Genomic DNA, 21,675 nt, shown 5'->3' with positions numbered 1-21,675 from the left:
CCTCACCAATGTTATTTTTTTGTTATTTATATGTTTTTAATGCTTAAAACTTTTAAAATATGTTGTGTCCCTGACTGTCCCCCCATGTTACTCTGATGCAAGTCCCACTGGACATGCCCCCTGACTTCTCCTCGTCCATCACATGACTCAGGGAACAGCAAACATTTTTGTCGGGAAAACCGCCTAGAAGAAGCAAAGTAAATATCTCTCTTTAATCAACCTTTTTTCCTAATGTTTTAGAATGCTTGTCTGATGTGGTAAAGTATAACATGTCCACCCTGTTATGCTTATTCACAGTGGAAACCGATAATTTTTGGCAATTATAAAAATACGGCTAAATTTTTTTTTAAAAAAAAATCTTCCACAGTTGCCACCAAGTGCTCGCTTGTTTTTAATCATAATGGCTAACTTAAGCATAAAATGTCTCCCCTGTAACAGTAACAGGGTGGACGTAAGTGGACTTGAAGAATAGAGAATAGGATACTGATGTGAGCAGTACTGAGCAACACAAATAACTGAGCATTTGATTTGAGTGTATATTCTATTTTATATTTTGCCATAATGCAATGCTGACGGGACATAAAGCAGCTGCTCCCAGCTAGAAAAAGTCAAACCAGTTGTGAACTAAGGTGAAAGGTCTTTTAAAAGGTATTATTGCTTTGGAAAAAACTTTGTTTTGGTCTCATTGTTAAGTGGCATTCTGAAGTCTAATTACTGGAATTGGGACACAGCATGTGACTATGTCCAAAACAGACTTTTGGCAATATTACCTGTTTGCGAGCAGTTCGGCTGCCCAGTGTATCTAGGGCATGAGCAGCATGCAGCGTCAGCAGGCGGGTCTGTTCTATAATGAGACGACACTCTGCTATCCAGTGAGCAACAACTTCCTAAACACACAAGAGGGAGAGCATATTTACTCAAGCTGCATGTAACAATTTGTCCACTAGGTGTCACCAGCATGGAGGAGCTAAATATATGCGACAGTACCACAGCCCTGAAATTAAAGTTACAGAAATCTCTGGGGTCAGTGTTCTCTTACATGTTGGTATAGTTTCTTTCCAAATGTCTGCCTGGAGGCAGCTCGCTCACAGAGCAGCTCCAGTGCCAACTCTGCCACACCAACAGCCCTCATACAGTGGTGCAGCCTTCCCGGCCCCAGACGACCCTGGGCAATCTCAAATCCCCTGCCCTCTCCTGGGAACAGATAAAGAGTGGGACAGATACTGTAAGATACTGTGAACCATCACAGGAGGGAAATTATATCTCTGGCCTGGTGACCTCATACACATAATTGTCGAGCCCAAATTACTTTATTGTTCAAACACAATAAAGGAAAGATAAGGAATCAAATTTCTCTATGGCTTTATAGGTGTAATGTGCTTCTTGAGAAGACCTAAAGTGAGTTAATGAGATAAAACAGGAACGTAGAGCAATACAGTCTCTTACCCAGAATCATGTTGGAAGCAGGGACACGCACATTTTCAAAGTGCACTTCAAAGTGGCCACCATGGATAGCATCTGAGCACAGAAACAAGGGAAAGAACTATTTATTTGGCCAGGGAAGCTCATTTGTCATGTTTACAGGCGAAAGGGAAATTATTATTGTTTAAAAACAGGAAAATATCAACAGCACACACAGATGTAATGACAGACATTATCCTACCATCCTGTCCGAACACGGTGAGCGGTCTGACAAGCTTAACACCTGGTGTGTCCATGGGGACGAGGATCATACTGTGTTGGCCATGTCTAAGAAACAAGTTTAAAGGAAACAAACATTTCACTTCGCCTGCAGTTTTCTTTAAATCTATAATTCCACAGTAACCATTTTGACCAGGTGTTTCATGCTGCTCTCAGTATGACACATTTCAAAGTGCACATTGTCAGTAAGAATCTGCTGCCCTGATTTATTTTACTTTCTCTGGGTGTGTGCCTTGTTACACTGCTGACAAAACAAGTAGAAAGTGTATTACGTATTTTGGGTGTGGTTGTTTTTAGAGGTTTTTTTCTTCCCATGTATGTTTTAAAATGCTTGCAACTGATGCGAGTTAAATGATCTGGCTGACATGTAATTGGCTCTAATCTTCAACTGACATCAAATGTCAGCAAGATTTAATTGATACAATGCAATGTGATCCAAACCTCTAGGCAGAAAGGCTTGATAGGCGAGAAGTGTTAAAATGCAGGTGCATGCTGGGAAGTAAACCCTGCCCTCTAACCAAAGTCCATTTCTATTATAATAACGGCACAGAGGGAAGTTAATGGGAAAAATGAAGTGCAAAGGTACACTGACAAGCACAGAATCATTCGAATATAAAACAATTTACATGAAACCAAAAAAGTGACTTAATTGGGACAACTGGAATACTGCTACATAAAAATCCTGGAATAATAAAACCTGTGGTTAAAATATATTTCCAATCACCAGAAGAGGAAACAAACATGCAAATATTCCTCACCACATAACTGTTGTACAGTACTGACCTGCTGCTCACATCCTGAGATCTGCTCCTGCACATCACAATGGCTACTTTGCATTGGGGATTGCCAGCACCTGTGGGGAACAGTCATAAATGCTGTGGTTCATTTGTATTCATGTTGTGTTGGCGTCTGCTGGTGTAACAAACAATGGGACAAGCAACTTTTCACAGTCTGTCCTTAACCATTCCGCTGCCTGAGTCTGATCGGAAACAATGTGCGTTGCTGGCTGGGAAGGTCCAGACGAGGATGGAGCAAGTGACGGATTGATGGTATGAGAACGGCCTCCCGAGACAGCCACAGGTTGATTTACATTTCCTGAGTTAGATTCTTTCATGTGGAGCGACATTTAGTTTGTCATTAAATACATTTTGTTTGTTGGGGAGAAACTGAAATTTTACTTGGCTGAGTCTAAAATGCTTTTTTTATGGCTGCAAGCCCCCCCAAAAAACACCCACTAGAGGGCAACATCATATAAATAATTTCACAAGATACCATACAAACTAGAAACTGTAAAAACGCTGTGACGATATGAAATGTTTGATAACTACATAGCTCAAATGAACAGGCTGACGATTACCAAATGCAGAACACTTTGGAATTTCCCTGGTTGGGAGTCCACTGTCAGACAGTCTCCAATGTGGCCTTAGGTCCCTAAGGCACAGACAGGGGAACCCATGGTCTGCCTTCCTGTTTATTCTTCTGTCCAAGTGGCAAAACTGTCCCCTAAGGACAGGCCATATGGACACCAGACAGCAAAGGCAGAGACATCAACAGTCTCTGAATATTCACAGCATGAGAATCACAGCGTGAGTGCATGTGAACGCTTCAACGGTCTCTGATTGCACAAATTTAAACAAACACTAAATGACCGCGCTCGCACTCCAACAAAGTACTCCGACTCCACCCGAAAACCACATCTAGGAAAGTGCCTTTGGCGTAAGTCTAAGCGTCCATGACACAAGGTGAGCCTCGCTGTCATACAACAGCTTTGCCCAAACATGTCCTGTCGCCACTGGAATGAAAATAATCCTTCCCAGTACAGTAATCCCTCTTCCTGAGAGGGTGACACCCAAATATGTTATGTTGTTGTTTTTTTTCTGTTTAATTTCATATCAGCATGACGTACGTCAAAAAAGAATGCCTTTTATTGTCAAAAATACGGACGCATGCTTTTGTATGGAGTATTTTTTTACTCCCAAATCCTTTTGCTTTGTTGATTTTTAGAAGATGTCTTTATATGCAGATGCATAAGAGAGAGAACAAGAAATAGTGAGAGACAGAGAGGGATTAAAAACAAGTGAACTGTTTCTGAGAAGCTGAAATGAGGAACAGTATTCGTGGGGGAAAACCCAGGAAACCAAAAAATTGAAGTTTCATTCATGAATTTCATGTTAAAAGCATCTAAAATAGTTCAGTCCACTGAATTTCTGCTAATGCGAGTGAGGCTGGTCAACAGTTTACTCAGCACACTGAAACATTCCAGCAAACCACAATTAACAATAAGCCTCATAAATGGGATGTTACTTTATATCCTCCTTTTATCATGGGTTTCCTTGCACAGACACGAACAAAGGGCAGCCACCAGGGCACAGCCTGCGTGACATCATGAGGGAGAGATTAAGTTCACAGTTTATCTGAGACTGGTAAACAGCTTGTCTTTGTGCGGTGTGTTGCACAATACAGCCATAACAGACAGTAAAGGCTTAAGGATTTTTTTGTTTATCCATTTCACCTGCATCATAACAGTCTGAGGGACACACACACACACACACACACGCGCACACTTGCATGAAGAGCTACGTGGTGAAGAGAGGTGCTCCACTGCGAAACTGTCAGCAGCGAAGGGAGTGGGGGCGGGCTTAGGAAAAGAGATCAGTCACTTCAGCCCTGTGGTGCATACAACTTTTCTCCTCACTGTTTGTGTGATTGAAAAAGGATATCACCAACTTTACAAATCCCCAAAAAAGGACCAAACGGAAGGTAAGAAAATCTTCTCAACTTTTCCACTTTACCCAATATTTTGTTACTTTTTCATCCGCTGCAAACAAGTCAAACTATGCCTAGAGGAATGTAAAAAATCTGGGTATGTAATTTTCTTCTTCTATCTTCTTTGCCATATTATGCGCTAAAAGAGTTGTACTGTATGTAGAGTATTGATTTTTAATATGCTGGCTACATCTACATTTAACATTTACTTATTAACCCATGATATACATTGAAAAGTACTGTGCTTTGTTTTTGCGATAGTCAAAGGTTCACTCATGATAACAGTCAAAGTCCTGCTCAGGATATTTTACGACATTATTATAACCATGGTGAATGATAACAAGCTAAATGAAGCGTTTGTCTGTATAGTGTTTTGTTTCGCTTTATGTAAAACACACTGTTTTGTCTCGGTGTTGGAGTAACATTAGTATAGTTCATAGCACAGATATCGGGATAAACAGGACCTTTGTCTCAGGGATTTTGTTTCAATCTTTGTGGTTTATAACAAGAAATAAATTAAATATGCAATGTGGGATCTAACTGTTAAACAAAAAGATCACAACACAAACTAACGGCTGACTTTTCAATATACAGAATAACACCAAACAGCAAAAATTAAAATGACTGAAGTTTTCTGATGCTGTTAGAAGTTTGTTAACGTCAGTAATGTTTATACAAACAGCAGTAAAACAAGCCCACATTCCAATTATGATCAGTGACAAACAAAATCATAACTTTTCATCACTATATTACACTACTGAATCAAATACAAATATGAGGGATGTCACTTGTTATTTTACTCGACTTTTGTAATTCTCCGCAGAGACCCAATAACCCAAACAACTGCATTAAAGAACAAGAACTATCCACCTATTATGCTCCTCTTACATATGAAACCCAGCTGTTGACAGCGCTGGGATACTTGACATATTTTCAAATGTTCCACTGAACATCTGTTTTGGTAACTCCTGCTCCTCCCATATAGGAGATAATGACTTATTACATAACAAACCTGGACACTTTTCATAAAATGACTTGTCATCTTAGCAACAAGTGCGATTTGCCAAAACAATCCTGGGATGCAAAGTATTCCACGAATAATACTCTGGCCCTCATCCAGGAGTTATATCATCCATCAAGGGATGTGTTTCCCTGTTTCCTTAATTCAACTTGTTAGTGAATTGAATAAAATACAAACTATATGACAGAGGTGAGCACTACAAGCTCAGTTGAATCATGATGTTCCTTAGGAGACGGTTAGATGTTTTCCCAAGCAACATGAATTATCTGTGTTTGATCAGTGACGGTAAAAGCCGCCATGGCATGTACACTCACATACAAACAGCACTGTGTTTACTCGTCCTCAGTAGACATGACATCTCTATTGGAGCGAATGACTGTGGAGGGGATGTTAACAACACAATGACTCTGGATGAAAGTCTCACTTCAATGGGATGTCCTGTTGAACCAGCACATACCATATACAGTAAAAGCAAAATCCTGGATTTGAATTTGGCAAGAGACCTTAGCTGAGCGTGCGTGTCATCCTCATCCCTCACTCCACATATTTCCTGTCGTTCTTGACTTTGTCACCCACAGGGGAAATGACATCAGTCACAGGGAGAGAGAAAAACACTTGGATGTGTGCATGTGGATCAATGTGTTCACAGATCAGATAAGGTTGACATGCTGTGAATGGATTGTCCTACATAGTGTTTGGTAGATGTTATCAGTGTGCAGTGCAGCCAGCACTGTTATGTGTTTGGGAAAATATGACAGCTTCTTGATGAATACTTATCTTCCTTATTGCTGAGTAAAAATCAGAGGTTGTGATTAGAGAAGCTGTGAATGCTGCCATTTTCCTAGGCTGTAGATCACTTAGTATCCAGCAGAATACAAACTAGGTGAATTCAAAAGGTAATCAGCTGCCTCGCAAGTCTGTTGTCCTCTGTTCTCTGTGGTTATTCCAGCCCACACGCTATTCAGACAGACACGGCTTGAGCCATTAGGGAAACCATGCAGGAGAACCTCCTTTCATGCAGAATACAGAAAGAACTCCCTTTTCCTGTTTCTGATGAAAAGTAGCTCATGGTTTACAAATGCACTCTGCTCTTGTTTCGTTAGATAACATGCAAATTACACTTGTATACAATGGATCGGTTACATAGCCCATACGTCACAGCATGTGCAATTAAAAAGGACAAATTGAAATTGTTTTCCCCTTTTTAAAACTGAGACAAATGCTTCCCTAAACTGTGCTTTGTTTTTTTCTCTGTACAGCAAAAAAAAAAAATGGAAGATTTCTATTATCATGAAGATGAAGACTTCAACTTTACTGACGGTTACGATTACAATTACGAACACAGCATTTGTGACAAGGAGGAAGTGCGCTCTTTTGCCGGTGTCTTCCTCCCGGTCATCTATGCCCTGGTTCTGGTGGTGGGCCTGGCTGGGAATGCCCTGGTAGTGGTGGTCTACACATCAAAGCTGCGACTACGAACCCTGACAGATGTGTGCATCCTTAACCTCGCCATTTCGGACCTGCTGCTTCTCTTCACCCTGCCCTTCTGGGCGGCCGATGCCGTCCATGGCTGGATGCTGGGTTCGGGAGCCTGTAAGCTCACCTCCTTCCTCTACAGTACCAACTTCAGCTGTGGCATGTTGTTGCTGGCGTGTATCAGCGTGGATCGCTACCGCGCTGTAGCCCACAATACAATGGGCAGGACTGGGACAAGTCCCCAGGTGAGGAGACAGTGGCTCCTGGTGTGTGTGGTGTTGTGGGCTGTAGCCAGCTTTCTTGGCCTTCCTGAACTCATCTTCTCCACAGTAAAGCACTCCCATCACAGGATAGCCTGTACAGCTATCTACCCGCACAGCATGGCCCGACCAGCAAAGGCTGCCCTGGAGCTGCTGGAGGTGATCCTTAGATTCGCGCTACCTTTCTTGGTCATGGTGGTGTGCTACTGTTGGATTGGCCGGGCGCTGAGCCAAGCAGCCGGGGTGCGGAGGGACCGGAAGTGGCGTGCCCTGCGTGTCCTGCTGGCTGTGGTGGCTGTATTCGTGCTCACCCAGCTGCCCTACAACGTGGTCAAGCTGTGCCGAGCGATGGACATCATCTACATCCTCGTGACTGACTGTGAGGTCAGCAAGGGCCTGGATCGAGCTCTCCAAGTGACAGAGAGCCTCGCGCTGGCCCACGCCTGCATTAACCCCCTACTCTACGCCTTCATTGGATCATCCTTCAGGGGACATGTCCTCAAGTTTGTCAAGCGCCTTGGACAGCGACTTGGGAGACACCCAGCACCTGTCAACCAGGAGCCGGCAGTGGAGATTGCACTCAACGCACGCGCTCAAACGCAATCCCAGTCGGGTTCAGAAGACCAAGACACCAGCACCTTTACTATTTAAGACTCAAACATGCTATCTATTTTCCTGTAAGACCTAAACAAGATTGTATGTATATATATTTACACATCGTTACTCTCATATAAACATCAATAACCATATATATTAATGCTTAGTGTAATAAGTATATATGTACAGTGAGTTTATAAGCGTTAATGAAGCAAAGTAGTTTGTATAAATTATGTATTTTCCTAAATAAAAGAAAGATTTTCAGTGACATGCCTCTACCAACATCTGTTCCAACTAAATCTTCACCATAAATCCAATGCAACCTTACAGTCTGCGCTGCCTTCCATCAGATCATCTGCATCTCATTTTACTACATCCCGTGGCTCTGGGTTGGGATGAGGGGTGGCTTGATTGCACAGTGGGTGACCCACTGAGTCGAAAAACATTTGGCAAACAAAGAGAACAGCAAACAGCAGGAAGGACCCCCTCAGGTCATAAAACTAGAAACAAAGCGGCATGTTCCTTGGAGGAACTGTAAGCCTGACTGACGTTTTTATACTCTCATCTTTATTTTATTTCAATAATATGAGCTTGAAAGAGCAAATGGATTGCAGTGGAGCGCAATGTTATTACTTAACATTTTAGTGATATATAAATGCTCTCTGCAGACTGCTAAAAACTGTGACTTTAATCTTTTTTTCCTTTGAAATTACTCAGTGCCATCATATAATGTTACGCTCAAGCTAACCCTAATGCATTCACTGCATATCAAATATAAGCCCAGAGCATGGGATGGCCACAGTCCAAGAGTTACAGTGCTCTACTCAAGCCTGTTTACACTACTGCAGCTATGACAGAGAGGTCAGCTTAAATTGGCAAAGCCCACTGACCACATCCACCGCAGATAGTTCATTAAGATCTTAAGAGTTAAAATGGTTCCAGTCTTAACAATTCTTTCCATCTACAATTCCTGTTAGTCACCCTCTTTCCACTGTAATGACTTGGATGCGTGGGAGAAGGACTCATTGAAACTAGGTGTGTTTGCTTGGAGATTACTGAAACTGTAGCCTTAACTTTTGTCTCGCTAGACAGAAGCATGACTGGGTTCCCAGGAAAAACATGTATTAAGTTGTATGTACTCGTTAGGTAAACATGGAACAAAGCCATCATTAAACTCTGCCACTACAATCTGCATTTCATTTGAGTTCATTATGGTCTGACTCAGATGTACATCAGGCTTTTCTTAAACAGTAAATGACTGAGTAATTATTGTCAGACATCACGTCTCAACATTATTCACTAAAAGAGACAGTACAGCCCAAAATCAAGTCATTTTCCTGTTACTTGTAGTGCTGTTTATTCATCTAGATCTACATCCGTTGAGATGTCTGACTTCTCTTCAATATAATGGAACTAGACAGCACTCAGCTTGTGGTGCTCAAAGAATCAAAAAAATACATTTGAAAAACTCAACAGCTATGTCTCTTTCCAGAAATCATTACGCTATTACTCAAGATAATCCACAGTTTTATGTAGATACTATTTCTACCAAACGACACCCACCAACTGTATCAAAACGTCGAAGGAAGTGTGTATCTGCTACTAGCTCACCTAGAACCACTGAGCCAGCTAATGTTACAGCTCAGCCAAGGAGGAAGCCATTAATGTTTACATCTCTTGCTGTCACATGTGCGAGCCTCTCATTCATTAGCAGATGCACACTTCCTTCTGCCGTGATACGGTTGGTGGGTGTAGTGTAGTAGTAAGAAGAAAGTTCCTACATGAAACAAAGTCTGTGGATTATCTTTAGTAACCGGGTCATGAATTCTGGAAAGAGACATTGCTGTTTTTAGACCAACCATATCACTACCCAGTTGCAGAAGGAAGTGTGCATCTATGCAAGCCAAGTGCCATCTAGGTCCATTGTCTTCGAGAGAAGGCAGACATCTCTATGGCCGATATCTTTAACGGTCAGTAAGTCACACAAAAACAATCTAGACTGATAAACAGCACTACAGGTGAGAGGAAAAATAGTTATTTTTAATTTTTGGGCCGCACTGCCCCTTTAACACCTAATCACATGATTCTTCAACCTAACAAGCTTAACTTGACCTGAGGGAAACCAAAATCATAAAGACTTGTGTGGCAATTCAGTTTCACTAGCAACTACTAATAATGTTAAACACGTGTGCATCATCTGTGCTTGTGTGAGTGTGTATGCAAATACGAACGCCTATGGCTAAGAGATAAAAGATTGCAGGTCTGGGAACAATTTTAGTACATTGTCGTGCCCTTGGGACAGTCTTATATAGCTTCCACACCACAGAGCTGCCCTAGCAACATCAGCAACAACAGCACAGACCCTCCCATCTAGCTACTTTGAGTTTGCTCCAGACGACGCAAGAGAAAGCAAAGAAGGAAACTGCGTCACTCTGTAGCGTACTTGGATTAAAGGCAACATTCTGCATGTAAGCGGATAGGGCCTTGTTTCCATTTACGGTGGGGTTATTCCATGACAAGCCAAAAAAAAAAACCCCTTCTACAACATAATGCGGGAACAGCCATGTAATTACTATAATGAAATACAACTTAAAAGCCAGAGATGGCAAGTCTTCTCTACGGGAAAAGATACTGTACATATAACCAATCCTCCTTAAGGGTAAATGTTTTGAACCTAGTCCACTCAAACCTATCCCTGGAGCGACTCGCTTCTTATCCTCTGATAGCAGATCCCCAGAAATGGCTGTTTCATTTGGAAGGTAATTTTCCAAGTGTGGTAGATGGACTCTGTTTCTACATATGATTTATGGTTAAATGAAATTACATCTGGAGAGACTGAGATTCTATAAAGAGGAGAGAGGTGTTGTGTTGTGCTGAAATTCTTCAGGGTGAAGGCTATTGTAATAATATTTTTTTAGATGAAGCACCTTGCTGTGTATACTTTCCCTTTTCTGTATACTTAATTTTTACTACTACTACTTTATACTAATCACTCTGACTGTGGCCACTGTTACATATGATGTGCTATGCCTGTTGGCTTTGTTTTTCCTATGGTTTTCTATGCTCTAAAAAAGCAATAAATATATATATCTCAAAAAATGTTTAGAAGGCTGCCAAGGGCTTTGGACAGCATGTTGGGAAACACCAGCAATGTCATTTGATACTTGAAAAATTGAGGACCACAGTAAAACATCATCCTTCAACTTAATCTCAATTAACACCCCATCTAGTTTTACTTCTCTTTTTGCTGTAAATTCTAATGAGAGTGCCTGGACACTGCAGAGGCACAAATCCCTCCAATTTCCTCTCTTGAATAATGTGGTTTGCCACAGGTCACAGCAAATATGAAAGGAACACATCAGCATTCTTTCCTAACAGAGAGATATACTGTATTCAAGCTGGCAGACGACAGTCTCACAACCCAAGGAGATTTTTTTCTACTGATAGAAATTTCACTTCCAAGGAAAAGAGAAATGGAAACTATGGACCTACGTGACAGGCTGTCCGCTTCATGAAGACCATCATTTGAAAGTGAAAATTCTGCTCATTTTTGGTAAACCAACGCATTTTCCGTTTTCAGTGACGAGAGGGAATTTCATGCAGATTTGAAAAAACGACAAAAACAACAGGCCACTGTTTTCCTTTAAACTGGGAGTCAAAACCTCAGACCACATTTGTGTCAGAGGAAACATCTGGAATATCTTTCAGTTCATGGTGATTTAGGAGGTGTAAGATAAACATCTCAAAACACTAATACGAGTCTTAGATATTTAAGTGATAACTATCACTTAAATCTAAAGAATTAAGGCTTAGTTGTCGGCTATGATGGTGGTGCAGAGGACTTTTTACGTCAACTTAACATTGTTTAGTAATTTTAACAGGATATTATAATCCAAACTCATTTATAGAGCCGATCAGAGGACACAGATAGACTAACCTGGGCTATAAACCAGAAGAATACTGACTCACACATCAGTCACAGATAAGTCTGAGTCATCAACACGTACAATGCGTGCGTAAAGTCACATCAGTAAAGGATCAACAGTGAAAGAAAGCCATTTATTTTTACTTAAAATGAAAATGATTCATCGATGAGAGGTGAAATGTCAACTGATAAACGCACACTGACTGTGCTGAGGCTTGAATCCATGACCTTTTACCAGTCCAACCTATTGGCCAACCAGAGCAGCTCTGAACCATATTTTCCAGTATTTAAATGGATCCAAGGTTTTTCAACTTTTTAAAAGCAGTTCATGTTATATAATGCTTAGAAAGGAGTCATCTGTCTTTTTTGTCCACAAGTTTGCAGTCTGGGTAAGCATTTATGTCTGCAGTGTTTTGTCACAACAACATCTTGATCACATATAAAATTATGGCTTTCCGAGAGAAGCTCTTGGGCACACACTGGACAATAAACTCTCCAGTTTTACTCTTTTTAATACATTCTTTGGTTTAAGAGGACTTGCCTCACATAATGATTTAAAGTAAATCAAAGAGGCACACATAAAAGGACTCCTTGTTTATTGAGTCTGACGCTCTCTAATGGCGTTTTCCGTCCTAAATGGACCACAAAGCTCTTCAGTGTTCTTAGTGGAATTATATGTATGTTTTTTTCCTTATATAACCAATGGAAATAGAATCGGACATACCACTGCTCCACCACTTCTTGCCGTTTATGACGTAGTTGTCTTCATCCCTGTAAAGCGTGCACTCCATGTTGGTTGCATCACTGGAGGCCACATCAGGCTCTGGGGAAAAGATGACAGGTCAGCTTAAAACTCACAACACACAAATTTTACACCAAATAAAAAACAATAAGCAATGACGTTTATACTCTTACAGATTTTACATTTCCAGCCCCCTGCTTTTGCTTTATGTTCCATCTTTTCCAAAAAATCTGGATTCCTGCTCACACCACAGAGAGAGTGGTTAAAATAAATAGAGTGCACTCGCACTGAAACTCTAGAGCAGATGACTCTTAACAAAGTCAGAAGTCACGATTGTTTATGAGCACAAGATGAGGGTTCCTGTTCCTCGTGATCCAGTGTAATAAATCAACCACACCGGTGACAAAACACATCCCCAAAACACATCCCCAAAACACTACTTATCAACATCTGTGTTTATGAAAAACCATGGGGAGTTTCACACCCACCACTGTAATCACCTCTGGCAACAGCATGCTGCGGTATCCAGGCAGTGTGGAAAGAAAAAGGGGGAAAACAGGGAGAAATTACTCATAGTGAGCTCGTGTTTGCAGTTGGCATGTAAAACTCCCAAACAACAGAGTCGGTAGCAGCCGTGTTACCTGGCTCACTGACAACCAGAACCGTCACCGGAACGTCTGGCAACAAACACAAAAAATATTTGGAGGGCTGAACTTTACAAGTAACTGTGCAGAACACTGCTTCTAAAAGGCGCTTCCAGTAAGTGTTTCAAGATACCAGCTCGAGTCGACATACAGCAAATTATTTCACCTCTTAAATTACATCTGTCACACTTTCATCACTCATATCTCCACTGTGACTCTAGAGGATATGGTATGCTCTCTTTGTTCAGCGTTTTGTAAAGCACTGTGACATGAAGCACATATTTAAAACTCTGTCAGTGATGCAGACGGACATGGTCATGGAAATACCTGTCATACAGAAGCAGGAGCGGATCTCTCCTCCGAGGAGAGGCTCCAGCCATTTCTTCTTCTGCTCCTCACTGCCAAACATGTGGAGCACCTCCATATTTCCTGTGTCTGTGAGGAAACATACCACACATGTTCTTCCAGAGTAGTATGAGCCAAATTTTGGAAATAACATGCTCTTACAGACATTAGTAATATTGTTTGATCTCATGTGACAAACAAATACTTTAAGAGGGCCAATTTGGGGAATGTTTATATTTCAAACACAGTGAATAAACACAAAAATGTATGTCTGTTAAACAAGGCTGAAACAGTGACATTTGGAGAGGATTTACCTGACTACAGAGGATTTTATGTGGAACATAAGGGTATAGTATTATCTGTCATATTGTCCATGACCTCTAAATTATCTCAACATTGGACACGATGTAAGATGTGTTACCAGGAGCTTGGCAGTTGAAGACTTCGGGGGCGAAGAGGCAGCGTCCGGTTTCCTCTGCAATGTAGGCATAGTCCAACTGACTGAGACCGCTGACTGCAGGCAGGAACAGGTTCCACAGCCCCGCCTCCCTGGCTTTCACCTGAATATGCAGATACATACAGAGTAGGGATGAGCATGAGTATGTGCTTTAGATGTCAGTATTTTTTTCAATGTACAGAATGATCACATTTCTTTTTGCTTTGTAATAAAAACACCATACATATTCATTTGTTTTCCATAACCGCTTATCCTGTTGGGGGTCATGGGGGGCTGGAGCCTATCCCAGCTGACACTGGGTGAGAGGCAGGGTACACCCTGGACAGGTCACCTGACTATCACAGGGCTGACACATAGAGACAGACAACCATTCACACTCACATTCACACCTACGGACAATTTAGAGTCACCAGTTAACCTGCATGTCTTTGGACTGTGGGAGGAAGTACCTGGAGAAAACCCATGCTGACATGGAGAACATGCAAACTCCACACTGAAATCCACACCCTGGGTTTGAACCAGGATCCCTCTGCTGTGAGGTGACCACCATGCTGCCAACATACATACATACATATACGCCATACATATGATACCCTGACCCTGTTCTTTATTAAAAGTTCACACGTTTGAACTGCTATCTATGATTATCTGTACAGATCCATATAATAAAATGACAGATCTGCAAAGCTGTAGATAACGTTCATTGTTTTCAGATGGACATGACTCGATCTAACATACAGGCAGAATGGAGACCAGGCATAAGAGTAATGTTTGGAAGTATTCTGACAAAATAAACAATGCTTGGGGGTATGGTCTCTCTTTATGTACACTTATCTCTACAGTCTGTGTAGCACAGAGGCTCACTCTAACCCTAACCTGCATGTTTTTGGATGATCATTTTGGACCCTACTCTTATATAAGATTTTATTTTTTGCAAGTCCTCTAATACTCTATGATAATTTAATATTAGTACTTGAATATACTCAAAAAAATAGAATAAAAAAATAAAAATGCCTTTCCGTAGTTCAGATTGTTGTAGTAGGCGTTTTTTTGCCTACTTTAGGTTCTTAGAAAATAAGTTGGAATTAGTCTACACGGAGAGAGTATCCTTCACATAAAAGTCACACAGCAAAATATCGTCTCAGTCTCACAACAATCTCAATCTGTCTTTATACTAAGTAACAAACACCCCTAGTGCATTTTCTCATAACAAGCTCTGGACAGGCATGCTGGTAGCTGCATACACATGTTCAAGGTTGAGATAATAGCGTTTGCTCTTTGTCTTCTCTCAGCAGGACAAAACTGTTTTTTCTGACGATACTGTGGGCCCTCTATTAACATAAGGCAAGGATAGGTACAGTCGTTCAGGAACATTCTGCTATTCAAAACAAGACGTTTTTAAATCATTACATCGTTTAGCTGCTAAAGCACAATTTATTTCCTGTGCAGTGTCAATGCATGTGTAAACTGAGTGCTTCTTGCAAGGTCTGCAGTGTGGAGCTGACTTAGAGGGGAGGTGCAATGTTCAGACAAGGTTGAATAAGCTTGGCCCTTAAACCTGTAACACTTGATGAGAGTTTTTATATCGAAATGCTTCTTTTGTTCTCTAATATTTCTGTTGTATTGGTAATGATAACTGGGACAGGTGTCTGTTGAAAATGTAGCCACCAAATAAGAGAAAATTGTTTAAAGAGATCGTTACGTACCTTTAGATCCTCTATAATTTGTGGGGTGTGCCATCTTTGTGGAGACTGAGCGTGTTTGGAGTAGTATTCTGCAACTTCCTGGAGAAAAACAAAATTTTTGACAGCATTATTAATCTATTTCCTCTCACTCGTACCATAAAAAAAAAAAAAAATCAGAAATATTTCTCCTACTTCACAGTTTGTTGATGTAGTTATGTCTGCAGGTGTTTGTACAGGAGAAACTAATCTGTGGCTTTGTTACACAAAACACACACCATTCTGCCCACTGCTCCCACTAATAAAGCCGAACAAGATTTGTCATCTCTGCACTGTATTAAGCCCGCTGTGATGCCCCGCCAGTGAGGATGATTCTGCGTGCAATGTAATTCATGTAATCAATGGACTCCTTGTTCTCTTGCTCCGATGAATTAATTCTGATTGCATGAATGAGCTGGTGTGCTCTGTCAAATCCTTTCATCTGAAAGTTAAAAGTCCATCTGAGCAAACAAATCTCTCCTCTGTTCTCGGCAGCTCTTGGCACTGACCTCCTGAGCAGGAAGCACATATTGTCTCATGAAGTCTTTGACCTGCTGGAGAACAGCCCGACCTTTAGCTGTCTGAAGGAACAGAGCATCGGACCGTTCTGTTGGGCCTGCGACAGACCTGGCAAGAAACACATCTCACACATTTAAAGTCAACAGGGAATAACGGAAGCAGCAGCTGGATGCCAAATTCCAACTCTGTTGCTGTCTTAAATTAAGTCAGCAGGTGGAATCAATCTGTTTCCTGGCCTACAGTAACACTGAATTTGGACAATGCTCTATTGAAAACAGACAGTTTGGACAGTCTAATACGGATTATCCACTTTTACAGCTTATATCAGGACACTTCTACCAAACTCACTGGGTATCTGTGACAACTTACGGATAAAATTACACAAAGAAAAGGAGAAATGAGTCAGAGAGACATTTTCAGCACAGATCCAACACAAACATCCAGCATCTTTTTAAAGTAATTGTCGAGTCACTGTATTGATACAACGGGTCATGTACAAAAAACCACAGACACTTTGTTACACAACTCTAAAAGCCAACTGACCTGTGTGCAAGCTGCAAGGCAACCTTAGCCAAGGGCTCCACACACTGGCCGAACTCAGCTGCATTGGGAGCACTGGCATTACCCAGTAGGTGGCGTGTGTAGATACCCTGATGGATGAAAGAGAGTGATAAATATTAAATTGAAAGCAACCAGATCCATTTAGGCCCCTCTGTAGTTGAGATGACATTACCAATCCACTGTAAGATACTTGAATTATCCCAACAATGTAATCCTACAGTGAGAGTTCCACTAATTTTCAATATGCCAAGGTAAATAGGAATAAAATGGTAGTTAACCTTTGTATATAAACAGGTACAAACCTGGGAAATTCCTGCCATTTTAAAGACAGACAGGGCTAGGTAGAAATTCAGCTGTGGCAAAGCAAATGGGATCCCCCGACAACGGCAGTACATGGAGGTCAGGTCACCCACAGTTGGTATACCTGCTCATTAGTTGGAGAGACAAGGAGATAAAAGGGTGCAATTAGTCAAACAGTTTCTACACCAAGAAGCTGAAAAATGAAGCCAACGCAGAAATGCCAAAAACTGCAGTTCTTCAAATGGCCACTTCAGGCTGGCTCCAGAAGCAAGTCAGTCCCCGTAGATCCTCATACTGAAACGCCCAACTTCACAGCAAATATAAACATGTGCACAGCGTGGTGCAAAAAGCAGTTTTGGTCTCTATAGTTTATTTCCCCGTTCATGACAACTGTACTGAGGGCGGATTTGTCTCACTACCAAACTCACCCATTTTATTCAGGCTTAAAGTTATGCATACTTAAGGACATGGCTGTTTTGAGTGACAGGCTGTCTGCTAGGCATCAGCTTGAGCTCTCAGTTAGATTCACCCCTTGCTCCTTCAGAGTTCCACCCAGACTCCAAAAATCCAAGATGGCGACAATTCAAATGTCAAACTCGAAGTCTTCATAACTAGAGTCCACAAACCAATTATTGTTATACAGCCTATGGTTTACACGTGTCACCCTTTCTTGAGAATAGGGACAAAACATGTCTTAATAAAAATATAAAATTAATATAATATAAAAATTAAAATTGTAACTTATCAACACACTAATTTTGTTTCAGGGGGTGAAACAAGGATTTATATGTATGGAAAAAATATGATTCATAAAATTTTTGATCTGTTTTATATTTTTTTGAATTTCTAAATTTGTGTGCCAGGAAACATCCTTGTCCCAGACAAGAATTCACAACTAGATAAAATTGGTGTAAAAATGTACTGCTATAATCATAAAAATAATGTATTAAAATATAGATTTTTATTAGGGATGGATGCATAACAACAACAGAGAATTACAAGTGTTATTCCCTTTTTTTTTGGTAAACAAAGAAACAAAAAAAAAAAAAGTCTCTGCATTGAAAAAATCATTAGCCATAAATTATATAAACAGTATTAAGCAATGGTTGTTTAGGAATTAAAGTAGTTTATACAAGAATTCAATTTCCGAGTAAACTTATCAGAGGAGCCTTTTACAATTATTTTCTAAAATGTAAGAAAGGACATAACATCGTTAAGCCACAGTGATACAGATGGGGGTTTAGGAGATGGCTGAAAGCAAACACACCTGATTAACTGATGAATCTATCAATCAGAATCATAAATTTCATTGACAGATTTATCAGCCAATGGTGACGTTCGTTGACCTGCGACGTCAGGGGAGTCTCAAAATTCACCACAGATTTCTCTCACAAATGTAGAGAGGTTCACAAATGAGAAGCAGTTTGTAAATGCACATTCAGCGAATTCGCATGATCTGTGAATTTATATTCCAAGTGTGCCTCAAAATAATATTTGTGAAGCAGAGCATGTGCATTTCCGAATTTATATTACAAGTTTGCATAAACATTTTTATTTGTGAACCAGAGCGTGTGCATTTGCGAAACAGATCGTGTGCATTAGTGAGTCCGAAATACAACTGCAAACCAGAGCATGTGTATTCGTGAGAAACCCTGCGTGAGTTCATTCATTATGAGACTGATCTGACCCCATAATAAAAGGATCCATTTTTATCTGGACTCCTGATAAACATATTTTTTATGAAAATGTTGGACCTTTAAAGATGTGTCCCAGATTTTTGTCAGCTCCATTAAATTTCTACAAAAACATAATTTAATCAAGCATAAAAGGGGTTAGCTATATCCTAAGAACTCCTGTCTCACTTCCTAGTTTCCAAAAAAGGCAGGAATGCTGCTCATGTACTGGTAAAATTTCTATTTTTTTATGAATTCATTAAATAATATTGCTATCAGGTATGTCTCAAACCATGACATGCCAACTTGTAGCTCTTCTAAATCAAAACTAAACAAGGATTATGGTTTAAAAATGACTATTTTGATGAGCATTAAGAGGACTATTAGCAACTCTGAAAAAATAAAATGGTTACTCACTACAACTGCTGTGAAATTAATAAACATATAACATGTTTTCCAACTCTGTAAGAAGTCAACTTTGTCACACATCCATTATGTATGCTAATCAAGAAAAAATTACAAGGGTTACTAGTCACAACTTTGATCCTTTAAATATATTTTCCCAGCCTAATTGAAGACTAAAGATCAAAACCCCCAAAAAGTAAGGTTACGTCCCAATTGTCAAGAGTGATTGTGTATATTTACACAAAGATGTCAGAGCTAGTATTTGAGCCATTTTCTACACTTGTCATGCTTGAATGCTCGTCTTCAGGATTATTTGTCTGTTACCTTCTATTCCTTGTAGGCTGCCCATTGTGCTGGTGAGTTTAATGTATATAGGCCAGTAGTGAGGCATGAGGAAGTAGGCAAAGTCTGCCAAGGGCTGCCCAGTGGTAGACAGCTCCCAGTCCAACACTGCTATCACACGTGTCTAATGACATAAAACACATTTTGTAAAGCATTACAGTCACATGAAGCAAACAGGTAAGAGTAAGTGCTTGAGAAGTTGTACCTCTGTTGGATGGAATATCAAGTTGTCCATTCGGAAATCTCCATGGATAAGTGTGACCTTGTCATCACTGGCTGGCAAATTCTTTATCAACCAATCAGACAGTTGATTCATGGCTGGAATGTCTGTGTGTGCTGCTGCGTTGTACTGCTTCGTCCAGGTGGACACCTTTGAAGATGGAAAGACACTTTTAAATGTCACAACTTTAACTCCTTTTTCCAGAGAAAACATATAAAGTTTTGATTTACTGAGTACAATGTGTTGTGCTCACTTGTCTCTTGCAGTAACCTGATCCTTTTCCATACCCTTCGAGGTTCATTGATGCCAGGTCCAGTGAGTGTAGCTTTGCCAACACTTCCACTGCAGCCACATACAGAGCTGCTCTCTCTGCTGCACTCACTCCAGGGATACGAAGATCCCTGAATATGCGCCCCTGCTCAATAGGGATGGACAAGCAAGAGTATCTGTTTTAACAGGCATATTTTCATCTCATGATAGATGACCACTATATGATAGTAAGTATGTATTTAGAAGCCTGGGCATCAATTGGTTGTGTCACATCAGCATGTGTCAGCAAGCAAACACGAGTCCAAATTTCATGTTTTATCATTAGAATGTAGAGATGTACACATATTAGATGCAGGAATATTGTGAAATCAGGCCTTAGTAACACAAACCTACCTTCACATGCTCCATTATGTAGAACTCTGTTCCAATGACTTCAGCATCAGTGCAGTGCAACAGAGGCTCAGGTACAGGGAAGCCAGCAGAGAACAGGGCCTTCTGCACCTGGTACTCCCTGTCCACCTGTAAATAACGTCACAAGAATCCACCATCTAAACGAAAACATCACCTACGCTTGAAGATAGTATCCTAACATTTTTTCACAAGTCCCACAAGACCATAATCATTTACAACACAAATAATAAATATGCAACCGCAAATTAATAGGAAGCTTCTGGGAAAGGACTTGTACTTTTGTATTGATTACACTAAAAATGCACATAGTCTTCAGTTGGTACACTTCCAATCATTAACTTCAAACAATTTTTAGCTTAACCTGACAAGTGTTTCAGTCAGTGCACAACAGGTCAGCTGAACATGCAAAAGTGTGAAATTTGCGAACTTAAAAGCATTCCTCATTTTATTTTTAAAAACTTCAACAAATTTGCACATTTTTCTAATGTGTATAGTATGTTATCCTAAGTTCATATTTTATATTTTATTACTTGTACAACTAGTATATTTATATTGTATTCTAGTATGTTTTTTATATTGTGTATTCAATAGATATTTTATATGTACAGTACAGGCCAAAAGTTTGGACACACCTTCTCATTCAATGCGTTTTCTTTATTTTCATGACTATTTACATTGTAGATTCTCACTGAAGGCATCAAAACTATGAATGAACACATGTGGAGTTATGTACTTAACAAAAAAAGGTGAAATAACTGAAAACATGTTTTATATTCTAGTTTCTTCAAAATAGCCACCCTTTGCTCTGATTACTGCTTTGCACACTCTTGGCATTCTCTCGATGAGCTTCAAGAGGTAGTCACCTGAAATGGTTTTCCAACAGTCTTGAAGGAGTTCCCAGAGGTGTTTAGCACTTGTTGGCCCCTTTGCCTTCACTCTGCGGTCCAACTCACCCCAAACCATCTCGATTGGGTTCAGGTCCGGTGACTGTGGAGGCCAGGTCATCTGCCGCAGCACTCCATCACTCTCCGTCTTGGTCAAATAGCCCTTACACAGCCTGGAGGTGTGTTTGGGGTCATTGTCCTGTTGAAAAATAAATGATCGTCCACCTAAACGCAAACTGGATGGGATGGCATGTCGCTGCAGGATGCTGTGGTAGCCATGCTGGTTCAGTGTGCCTTCAATTTTGAATAAATCCCCAACAGTGTCACCAGCAAAACACCCCCACACCATCACACCTCCTCCTCCATGCTTCACAGTGGGAACCAGGCATGTGGAATCCATCCGTTCACCTTTTCTGTGTCTCACAAAGACACGGC

At 40.6% G+C, this 21,675-nt stretch overlaps 2 protein-coding genes across 3 annotated transcripts in view; one reads left to right on the top strand and one right to left on the bottom strand.

The window, feature by feature from the left end:
• The window catches only part of nphp3 (nephronophthisis 3), a 46,204-nt gene that overhangs the window by 5,498 nt on the left and 19,031 nt on the right, over positions 1-21,675 (bottom strand). For both annotated transcript variants that reach the window (XM_033639072.2, XM_033638283.2), the window contains 16 exons: positions 20,339-20,464; positions 19,929-20,090; positions 19,661-19,825; positions 19,438-19,579; positions 17,038-17,159; positions 16,718-16,824; positions 16,165-16,282; positions 15,641-15,718; positions 13,899-14,037; positions 13,460-13,567; positions 12,471-12,569; positions 2,485-2,554; positions 1,664-1,749; positions 1,447-1,518; positions 1,040-1,194; positions 771-887 (listed from right to left, as the gene is read on the bottom strand). In XM_033639072.2, the coding sequence (XP_033494963.2) occupies positions 771-887; positions 1,040-1,194; positions 1,447-1,518; positions 1,664-1,749; positions 2,485-2,554; positions 12,471-12,569; positions 13,460-13,567; positions 13,899-14,037; positions 15,641-15,718; positions 16,165-16,282; positions 16,718-16,824; positions 17,038-17,159; positions 19,438-19,579; positions 19,661-19,825; positions 19,929-20,090; positions 20,339-20,464 (1,866 nt within the window). The remainder of the gene's footprint in view (positions 1-770; positions 888-1,039; positions 1,195-1,446; positions 1,519-1,663; positions 1,750-2,484; positions 2,555-12,470; positions 12,570-13,459; positions 13,568-13,898; positions 14,038-15,640; positions 15,719-16,164; positions 16,283-16,717; positions 16,825-17,037; positions 17,160-19,437; positions 19,580-19,660; positions 19,826-19,928; positions 20,091-20,338; positions 20,465-21,675) is intronic.
• Positions 4,126-8,085, top strand: ackr4b (atypical chemokine receptor 4b). Its single transcript, XM_033638284.2, has 2 exons — positions 4,126-4,461; positions 6,748-8,085. The coding sequence occupies exon 2, from the start codon at positions 6,760-6,762 to the stop codon at positions 7,873-7,875; it is 1,116 nt and encodes a 371-aa protein (XP_033494175.1). The 5' UTR covers positions 4,126-4,461; positions 6,748-6,759; the 3' UTR covers positions 7,876-8,085.

Source organism: Epinephelus lanceolatus, chromosome 20 (genome assembly GCF_041903045.1).
Source record: "Epinephelus lanceolatus isolate andai-2023 chromosome 20, ASM4190304v1, whole genome shotgun sequence".
In the NCBI taxonomy this organism is placed as follows: Eukaryota; Metazoa; Chordata; class Actinopteri; order Perciformes; family Serranidae; genus Epinephelus; species Epinephelus lanceolatus.
This window is presented reverse-complemented; position numbering and strand designations above follow the sequence as displayed.